The following is a 10760-nucleotide window of genomic DNA, read 5'->3' on the forward strand; positions in this document are numbered from 1 at the left end:
GACATCGTTAAAGTAGACAAATGCGTTTAAAGGACTAATTAAAAAAATTTCCCTAATAATCTTCCGTTGATTAGAACATTACTTTTAGCTATATTTTTTGAGCGGGACTGAAAGGTGTAGAGTTTTTACTTAATAATCTTCCACTAATGTCGTATCATCAGATTCAATCTTCTGAACGCCATGAACATCGTGTGAGAGCATGTTTGAGATTGCATTTGAGAGACCTAAAATTATTTTTAACACTAAAAAAAACCTTTTTATTTATTTTTTTTTTAAAAAAAATACTCATTTGGTAAAAAAATTAAAAGCATTTTTTTGCAAAAACTTAAAAATGAAGTTTTTGTTCAAAAGTTTTTTTTAACTTAAAAATTATATTTCTCAAACGCAATTCAAAATAGACTTTTGGAGTGGGATGTACGGAACTGAGAGCTCTTATTTTCATGAAATATATATATATATATATATATATATATATATATTAAGTTGCTCTATTCAAGGCCAAGATAAATTTAGTAGAGTTCTCGTTCTCACTATTTTCTTCTTAAACAATTGTAGGAATATTCTTTCTAAAAAAAATTAAAAAAAAAAACATTCTAGGCCCGAGAAAAACTTGCATCACTTACTATACATGGCCTCACATCAATTTTGTCTTTTTAAAGATGATTTTACGAAACTATGGACCGAAGAATATACAGTTAATGGCGAATATCTCTCTAGAGAGATCTTGTGGTCATAAATGAGGCATTTGTCTCATTAATATAAATAATAATAAAATATTATTTATATTTTAAAAATAATTAAAAAATAAAAAAAAAAAATTAAAGGATGGCTGGTTACCCCATTTTTGCCATCGGGGGTGGCCAGCCACCCCAATTGGGCCATGGGGGGGATTGGCCACCCCAAAGGCCAAATCTTTTTTTTTTTTTTTTTTTTTTAATTTTATTTGGCCGTTGGCCACCCCCAGGCCCAATTGGGGTGGCCAGCCACACCCTATGACAAAAATGGGATGGCCAGCTACCTCTTAATTTTTTATTTTTTATTTATTTTTAATTATTTTAAAAATGCCAATAATATTTTATTATTATTTATATTAATGAGACAAATGCCCCATTTATAACCACATAGAGATCCTGACTATTAACTGGAGAGGATCCACTTCCGCATTTTATGGATATTAGAGGTTTTTATTTAATGAATGAGTAACTTTCATTAACAAACAACTAAACACTTTACAAGCATAATAAATGGGTTTGTTTCTCAAAACTTTTTAGGTGTTTTTTGTTCGAAAAAAGTGTTTTAATTTGATATAAATATTAAAATAGTTTTGAGTTATTTGTTAATATTTTTATTTTGTAAAAAGCAAAAAATTTGAGCAAAAAACGTAGAACAAAAGTTTATTTTTTAAATTGGTTGTTCTAAAATTATATGTGAGGATTACGTGCTATAAAGGCATGCAAGAATTACATAGAAATCAATTTAGTAGAAAAAATATTGTTTTTTAGAGTACTAATTTAAAGGATTCTTTCTTGTTTATTACATGTTCCCCTCCTCATGAGCATAGAACTCAATGCTCATGGTTGACATGAACTCAAGAAACCACCACATATATCACCGAATTTTACCAACTGCGTTTGAGCTTCCTTGGCATAGGCATCGGGTTGAAAGTCGAACTATGTAGTACCCACTAAACTAATTGCCCAAACACCAACCCATTATTTTCGGGCGGGTTAACGGGTAGGATATAAAGACTGAGGCCCAACTAATTAAACCCTTTAAACCCCCCGCTCTAAAGTCTAAACCCTCACGCTGCTCAATCAAACGCGGCCTTCCTTCCCATGGCTCCGACCTTCGTTTTCGAAGCCCCAAGCGACGAAGAACTCGACCTCCACTTCCCTGCGAAAGGCGACGAAGACGACGACGAACAAGAAGAAGCACATGAAATAGAAGACGAAGAAGAAGAGGAACGACCATCGAAGCACAAATCTCAATCTCCATGGGACTTCGGATCCTACTCGGAGTCCGTCGCCGAAGAGCATGCCCGCCGCAGCACAACCTCCATCGACTTCAAAATATCCAAAGCCCTCCAAAACCGGTCCGTCCCAATCTCCAATGACGAGTCCGATAGCGCCGAGTCCGAACTCGATAAACAAGTAACTAAGCCCCTCTCTCTCTCTCTCTCTCTCTCTCTCTCTCTTCTTTAATCCATCAATTCAAAATTCTTAAGTTTAATTTTTGGTTGACTTATTATAGGAAGATTATAGGCCCGAAGATGATGATGATACGACCAGTAATGCCGGTGACAGTAAGTCTTTCTTTGCACCGTCCGATGGAGCTTCGTTCCATGCCAATTCATTCATGGAGCTCAATTTGTCGCGTCCTTTGCTTCGGGCTTGTGAGGCCTTGGGGTACACTAAGCCCACGCCAATTCAGGTTTATTTATTTATTTTTTTGTTTAGGTCTTGTGGTTTGTATGTGCTTTACATATGCCATATTGGTTTTTGCTGAGTTTTAGGGTTTTGATTGTAGGCGGCGGTCATACCATTAGCATTGAGCGGGAGAGATATATGCGGGAGTGCTGTTACTGGTTCCGGAAAGGTGAATTGTTTGAAACTCTATGGAACTTTTTTGATGAATAAATTATTTCTACGATTAGTGGCTGTTGTGTTACGAATCTTATGCAAAATCATTGACTGGAACTGGGAGGCCCATAGTTTTTAAGTTTTTGATTTGTGACAATTTAGTTGAGGTGATGGCTTTTGCAATTGTTTCCATTACACAGACAGCCGCATTTGCACTGCCTACTTTGGAGAGGTTGCTATTCCGTCCGAAACGTGTGCCGGCAATTAGGGTTCTTATTCTTACTCCTACTCGTGAGTTGGCGATTCAGTATGTGTTATTTTCCCCTACTTGTTATTTTTCATATGCGTATAGCATGCTTTTTTATGAGAAAAAAATTTGGTTGCTTTCGTTAGGGTAATGTTTTGAAGTTTGAAAAACCCACTTGTGCTTAAGCGTTTGTGAAGAGATGTAATTAGTCGTGCAGTATATTAGATTACTCCAGTTCATTTCTTGTTTGGGAAACATTGTTGAATGTTTATGGTTCACATTTCTGCTTCAAATTGTACTGACGATTATGAAGAAACATTTGATTATGAATTCTGATACACCACTTGGCATCTCAAGTCCAAGCCAGACACCATTTTCCCCAGAAGGCCCATGACTTGGTCTTATACGAGTGTTAAATACCTCCTGTGAAAAAAAACATTTCTCTGCAATATGTGATATTTCGTAAGGGAATTTGTTCTTTGGCTTACATGACTTGTCAGAGAAAAGGAAGAAAACGGTTCTTTTTGCTCACCTGGTTTGGTCCTAGTCTTAAATTAATGATTAATCAAATGTCAAATTTGTTGTGCAGGGTTCTCAGTATGATAGAGAAACTTGCTCAATTTACCGACATCAGATGTTGCCTGGTTGTTGGTGGGCTTTCGACAAAGGTTTGGTCATTGATTTCTTTAATGGATTAATTTCAAACACCTGGTGTGAGGTGTGATTACACCCACCTTCTGCTTGTTGTTAGTATTTTGTTTAACTCATATGAAATCAGATCTATTTGACAAATCACAAATCAAAGTTCAGGTGTATTTATATGTAGATTTACATTAAATTGTAATTCGGACTTTTTTGAAGTCCAAAAAAGAAGAAGAGAGAATCCTGGACATTAAGGTCAATATTTTGTTTCTGGACTTTTGCTACAATCATATGCAATAAGTAACTTTAAGCACAAAAAATAGTACCTTTGTTCACCCTTCTGTTATAACTCAATAAATCAAATTAACTAGTTTGGCTATTCACCCAAAAAGCAAATTTAAGCATTTTAAATACAAATACGAGAACATGGTTAAAATGCCAATGTGTGTCACCGCTTAAAAGTACTTATTAACTGATAGTAAAGAAAAAGGTGGATTTATCTTTTACTTTTTAGCTTTATCTGTTTCCGTTAGGGACATTGCAGTGATATCATTTCTATATTAGGTGCAAGAGGTAGCCTTGAGATCAATGCCAGATATTGTTGTGGCCACACCAGGTCGCATGATTGACCATTTACGCAATTCTATGTCTGTGGATTTGGATGATCTTGCGGTTCTAATCCTTGATGAGGCCGATCGCCTTTTAGAGCTTGGATTTAGTGCTGAAATTCGTGAGCTGGTATCTTTCTGTCCTTTTTAACGCAAAAAGTTGGAATATAGAATATGTTGTTTTATTTTTTCTGTGTTCTGATTTCTTCAACTTGAGTTCTACTCATTGATGGTCTATTAACAGGTCCGTCTATGCCCTGTAAGAAGACAGACCATGCTATTTTCGGCTACAATGACTGAAGAAGTTGATGAGCTTATCAAACTTTCCCTGACCAAACCCTTGCGCCTTTCAGCTGATCCATCCACAAAACGGCCGGCAACATTGACTGAGGAGTAAATCCTTAATTAAATGTTCATTCTACTTAGCTTAGCTAATTTTATGTTCCATTTATGCTTACAAAGTTATGTAATACTTTTTTAGTTAAAGATTGATCTCAAGCAGAGGCTTATATTGAACAGAAGCTATTATATGAATCATCCTCTATAGTAGCCTCCTATTACATTTCCATCTAACTCATAAAGGACTATTACTTATCAAGGACTATGGCTTCCGTTGTGTAGGGTGGTTAGGATACGCCGGATGCGCGAAGTAAATCAGGAAGCAGTTCTTCTTGCATTGTGCTCAAAGACTTTTACTTCCAAAGTGATCATTTTCAGGTTCTAACTACTGCTACTTGCAGTTAGAATTATTGTCTTCACGTATGAATGGTGACTTTAGGTTGTTGCCTATAATATATCTAACTGGGCAATCTTGATGTTCGGATAAATATGAAAATATTTGTACTGTGGGGGAGATGATGATATTACGCAGCAATATGTTTCTCTTTTAAAATGCCCAGAAAAGGAGGATGAAAAAAGAAAGGAAAAAAAAAAAAGAAGATTCCTGTTTTAAAGTTATGGTCAACCAAAAGGTAAATGTCATTTCTAAGGGTTTCACATTGCTAGTAAAGCCTTTTTCCTAGTGCTGGGTTTGAGATGAGTTGTCTACTTGAATCCTATTTCTGATTACGGTCTGTCAAATGTCTTGTCTTAGTATTCACAGTCTATCTTACCTGTGCTCCTAAGCCTGCAGAAAAGAAAATGTTTAGTCGAGGCTTATAAATCATTATGAAGTGAAATATTGAGTGTTTTGGGTCAATTCATGTTACTTTTGTGTGTTTCAAACTGTCTTGAAGTTTATGCACGCTTTTCCTACAGATAATTTTTTCAGGACTTGAATGATTTTTCATTTCTTTTGGCAGTGGAACAAAACAGGCTGCACATAGATTGAAGATTCTATTTGGATTAGCTGGCTTTAAAGCAGCTGAGCTTCATGGAAATCTTACCCAAGTCCAGCGCCTTGATGTGAGAATCTTACTACTCTAAAGTACATTTTGCTTTTTTGTATTCATCTCAAGTGGTAAGTGCCTTGGTCTTTGTGGTAGTCCATGAGGCCTAAGGTTCGAATCCCCTTGTGTGCAAACGATTCTTTGGAGCTAGCCTATCAGTGAAATCAGAGTATTACCTGATTCGTGTGGAGGGGGCACTTTACATGGGTTCGAGGTTTACCTAACAAGGGTGGGCACACGAAGTGGCCCTTCCTTATAGGGGTTCCTCGTCATCAAAGAAATGTTGCTCCTTAGTGGAGAAAATCGTGCTATTTTCTTTATGGCGCTAAAATCTTGAAGCCTGTTGGAGAATGCTTTTCCTTGTCTTTTGATCTTGTGATCGTTTTGATTTTATGAATCTTATGGTTGTTTGTGTAGGCTTTGGAACTTTTCAGAAAGCAACAAGTCGAGTTTTTGATTGCAACTGACGTGGCTGCTCGTGTGAGAACAAATTCTCAAACTTACTTATCTTCTTTGAAAAGTGCTCTTATGCACTTTTGTCGTTACATAATCCTGAATCTACAATTATTGTAACCTATCCCTCTGCCCCCCTCAGCCACTTTCCTGGCACACCCCACTTTGGTTGGGCGGCCGGGGCGGGAAGATAGTTGGTTTGTTCATGGATGAATTTATTAGTCCTTTGCCTTTTTTCTCCTTCCTTTCTTTTTTTTTAGCCATAAATTAAAGATTCTAGTGTTATGAAGTTGGATAACAATAAACTGTATTCTTTTGTGACTCTATAGTTTGGTCATCTTTTATAGGGACTTGATATCATTGGTGTTCAAACGGTGATAAATTATGCATGTCCTCGGGATGTTACAAGGTATATATACTAGACCCTTTCTCATTGTTGCCATGTGGTGATATACACATTTGAGCTCACTTTCTGCGTCCTGGTAGAAGCCATTTTATTATTTTGTTCCTTTATGCAGCTATGTTCATCGTGTTGGTCGTACAGCAAGAGCTGGTCGGGAAGGATACGCTGTTACATTTGTTTCAGATAATGACCGATCTCTTTTGAAAGACATTGTGAGCATCATTTTCTTCCTCATATATATATATATATATATATATATATATATATATATATATATATATATATGTCATGTGTGTGTGTATGTCACCATTCTTTTGATTTTGCTATCAATTCATAATAACCTCTATTTCTACTTCATAAAAAATCTAAAAACCCACAACCACATCTTCTTTTTCATTTTAACACGCTGTACCTTAGTAAATACTTTAGCTCCATATTTCTCTATTGGGAAAAATTCATATACTCCCCTCAAACTAACACCCAATTGATAATATTGCCCTCAAACTTTCAATTGCGATAATCTTCCCGCTAAACTACCAAACAATTGACAATACCTCCCAAGGCCAGCAAAAAGACAAAAATGACCATAATTTTTTTTTTTTTTTTTTCAATAAGACAAAAATACTCCAATAAATTCAAAAATAAAAAAACAAAACTTTTTTTATTTTTTATTTTTAAAATTTTCACACCCTGAGTTTTTGTTTATTTATTTTTTAAAAATTGTTTTATTTTATTAAGGGTATTTTCATCATTTGGGAGGGGGGAGGGGGGGAATTGTCAATTTTTGGTAGTTTGGGGGAGACGTCGCAATTGAAAGTTTAGGAGGATATTGTCAATTGGGTAGTAATTTGAGGAGGGTATGTGGACTTACTCTTCTCTATTTTACAACTGGTTTTCACCTTTAATCATATTTGTGCTCAACTACCTGAAGATCTGCAAACTTCATAAATGAAACTCCAACAAAAAACATAGCAGAAGTTTTGTGTTTTATAGTTTCTTTTATATTAATTACAGAATAATTCCAAAATAAATGTTCCTTTTTTAGAATTTGTTGATGCTTTCTCTCATCTAAGAAAAGGGAGAAAAAAAAAAGAAGGCGATAAGAATTTGATGCTTCCAACAAATTAATTTTGGCATTCATCAATAGTTGAGTTAATAGCATTGTTTACTACTTACAACCCCATCTCTTTTAGTACTTAATTTGCATTGAAGTTCATGTAATGGGAATCTTAAGTTCTTAACTATTATACTTAGGTTCTAGTATCAACAGAATGTTCTCCACATTCAAAAATAATAATGAGAATCTTCTCGTGAGTAGAAACCACGATAAGATTTACCCGAGTTATGTTTCTGATTTGATAGGCGAAGAGAGCTGGTTCAAAGCTGAAGAGTCGAATTGTTGCAGAACAATCAATAACTAAGTGGTCTGAGATAATTGAGCAAATGGAAGATCAAGTGGCTGTGATTCTTCAAGAAGAAATGTATTTACTTCTTGGCAAATGCCTTTGACTCAAATATTTTCATTACAAAAAAAGGTTCATTGTAAAATTTTTTTATCTTATTGCTCATTGCATTGCAATAATAGATTTTTGCTTATATTCAGGGAAGAGAGAGCCCTAAGAAAAGCTGAAATGGAAGCAACAAAGGTATGTAATTTTACATACGTGCTTTCTTTTTTTATATGACATCACGAGGGTACAGTTGCTCTTTAGATGAGCCTGATTTATAGTGTCATTTTTTCTATTGTTTTGACCAAGTCTTTTGAAAGTCTGTATTATCATATCCAAAGCTGCCATCATATATCTATTTGTCTCTGAGCGATTGTTATTACTTATTAGTTGATTGCTGGGATGATCTTATGCTTAAGCTTATCATAAATTCGTGCACTTCTATGATGTGAGCAGGCAGAAAATATGATTGAACATAGGGATGAAATTTATTCGCGGCCCAAAAAAACCTGGTTTCTGAAAGAAAAGGAGAAAAAGCTTGTTGCGAAGGAAGCAAAGGTTATTTCTAATTGTATCTTTTTTCTGAGGTCTATAATTTTTTCTCAAAATCAATTTGTGCATCTTTACCTATTCATTAGTTGGTGCATAAATGATCAGGCCATCCTTTTTTAATTTGTTGACATGGCCAATTGGAACCGTGTAAGTCATTCTCAATTGCGTCTAATGTATCTGCATGATAAGGTTCTTCAGTTTCAACATGATTGGGTTGTTGCTATATGATTAACTAGAATTTTGTGACCCCAGAAAAACTTTTCACAACACAGTGACGTCTTTTCCAAATGGTGCTTATATAAGAGTTATACCTTATATAACTCTAAATTCTGTACTACCCTGCTGGATATTCATATTGCCATGCAGCTCTTGTTGGCTAGACAGAGTTATACCTTTTATCTTTATCTATTGTTTATATCCCTTGTACAGGGGCTATGCCCTTTCCCTCTCTCTCTCTCTGTCCCCCTACCCCCCTCCTTTCTTCTCTACTTATTCATCTTTTTCTTTCCCATCATACCTTATCTCCAGTGGAGTCCTCTATTCTACACGATTTTGTCATTTTCTTAATCCAAACATTCCCTCTTTGGATTGGAGTTTAACCAATTAAAATGTGACCTCTGCTAACTTATTGGCAGGCATCTATGGGAAAAGAAAAAAATTCTGGAAAAGAGGTAATCAGTGCCCAACAAGCCGAAGACCTCAAAATGAAGGAAAAAAGGAAGCGGGAGCGTGAGGTGCTTATTATCTTGAATCTGTGTTTATTTGTTTATTTGTTTATTTGATAGTTATTGAATGGAAATTTCTGGTTGATATACAACATGACATGTTATTGGCTGGTATATGCTGAGTAGAAAAATATGCCGCGGAAGAAGCGTCGAAAATTGGAAGCAGCTAGAGAAATGTTGGAGGATGAAAACCAAGTTAACAAACAAGAAGTATGTTTCTCCTCTACTTTGTTGTGTTAATGTCCATCTGTATCATACTCTTAGCTTATTAAAAAGCAGCCTTTAGTGACATGTAGGAAAGAAAAAAAAAGTTATCTGGATTAACTAAAAAAAAAAACAGCAGCTTTGCGGGACAATTGGATGATCCAACCTATTTGGAATCTTAATATGAAGAATGTGCCTTCATCGAGGCAATTGTCAAAGTCTGCCAATATCTTCTGCTTGTTGACCTTCATAAGTCAACATGACAACATCTGAGCTTATGATGGTCTAAGGGGACTGCCACTATTATATGTGCACAAAATTGTCTGCCTTCCCCGTCGAGTGATATAATTGTCAACTACAACTTTTTTCTTTTGTTATTTCATTTTTTAGTTGTGGGTTTTTTTTTTTTCATAATGGCACACACACTGTTTAATATGTAAGAACTGCAGGGTAACGGGAAAAACAAGAAAGAAAAAGCTGGAATATCACTTGTTGACGTGGGTTACCGACGGGCCAAAGCAGTAAAGGCTGGAAAGAGGGCGCTAGATGCTGGCAAGATTGTAAAGAAGACCAGCAGTAATTCTAAACGTCCTACCCAAAAACCTCAATCAAGGACAGAAGAGATGCAGGAGCTATTCCAGAGTGATATGAGTGAGAGAAAGCAGAAAAGAAACGATGCTGCAGGAAAGAAAAAGTCCAAGAAATCCTTTAAGAGCAAGTCAAGGTATGAATTAACTTCCAATCCTTTTCACCTTTTCAGATCTGATGTGTGTTCCAAGGCATTCTTTTTGCTGTTCGAATCTGTTACGTGGCGACTTTGGTTTAAGCTGAAATTAAGACTGATATTGAGAATTGAGTTTATTGTGGTCAAGTGATTGCAAGATATCCTCTGCCCTTTGATTGGGATCTTATGTTATATTTAATCTTTCATTTCTGGGCCATAATTAAATTTTATATGAACTCACATGAAATAAAAAGAGTAGATTATTTCTCATAGTTTTGACTTTGCATTGATAACACTCATTGATCATTCATGCTACAATGCTCAAGGAAAATTTACTCGCTTTTAATCAATTGCTTTCTTCAGGTACAAGCGCAAGTAACAATTTCAAGTTGGTGGCTAAGATTACCCATAACATGTCTTAATGCGAGAGGATGGGCGGTCTATGGAGTTGTTCGTTCGGTCAACAATGATACTTTTAGAGGAAGAGGTAAATTGGTATCCAATACCATTTGCACACTTGAAGGCATGGGATGGGAGGAAGGGGTGTTACTGCTTTAGGAGAACATGTTTTACCGTAGCAACCAACTCCCATCGTTTTTGATCAATTATTGTGATGTATTATTGTTCTTTCCGAAATTTAATGTTGAGCAGTAAAGGGAAAAAAGGTTGGGTTCCCAAAAATTTATGAAACAAAAGTTTTATGTCCTCTACATCTCATCTGGATAAGTGTTCATTACAAAATCTACTGCATCGGGAAGAATGCTAAATTGGTCTTTGTTGTTTGGGG

General features: G+C 35.7%; 1 protein-coding gene across 1 annotated transcript; it reads left to right on the top strand.

The window, feature by feature from the left end:
• The first annotated feature begins 1787 nt into the window (after positions 1-1787).
• On the top strand, positions 1788-10679 carry LOC132189670 (DEA(D/H)-box RNA helicase family protein). Its single transcript, XM_059604432.2, has 19 exons — positions 1788-2150; positions 2251-2430; positions 2527-2595; positions 2780-2886; positions 3416-3494; positions 4033-4206; positions 4321-4469; positions 4698-4793; positions 5378-5480; positions 5882-5944; positions 6265-6326; positions 6436-6532; positions 7683-7801; positions 7924-7966; positions 8225-8326; positions 8956-9054; positions 9172-9255; positions 9699-9973; positions 10337-10679. The coding sequence occupies exons 1-19, from the start codon at positions 1836-1838 to the stop codon at positions 10350-10352; spliced, it is 2232 nt and encodes a 743-aa protein (XP_059460415.1). The 5' UTR covers positions 1788-1835; the 3' UTR covers positions 10353-10679.
• Positions 10680-10760: the final 81 nt, after the last annotated feature.

The sequence above is a fragment of the Corylus avellana genome, chromosome 9 (genome assembly GCF_965113065.1).
Source record: "Corylus avellana chromosome 9, dhCorAvel1.hap1.2, whole genome shotgun sequence".
Taxonomy (NCBI): domain Eukaryota; kingdom Viridiplantae; phylum Streptophyta; class Magnoliopsida; order Fagales; family Betulaceae; genus Corylus; species Corylus avellana.

What these genes read in the sequence shown, in the direction of transcription:
- LOC132189670 (XM_059604432.2), top strand. Translation starts at nt 1,836, where the DNA reads ATGGCTCCGACCTTCGTTTTCGAAGCCCCAAGCGACGAAGAACTCGAC. An exon ending in CTAAGCCCACGCCAATTCAG is followed by an intron (nt 2,431 to 2,526) that starts GTTTATTTATTT and finishes TTTTGATTGTAG; the next exon opens with GCGGCGGTCATACCATTAGC. An exon ending in GTGCTGAAATTCGTGAGCTG is followed by an intron (nt 4,207 to 4,320) that starts GTATCTTTCTGT and finishes GTCTATTAACAG; the next exon opens with GTCCGTCTATGCCCTGTAAG.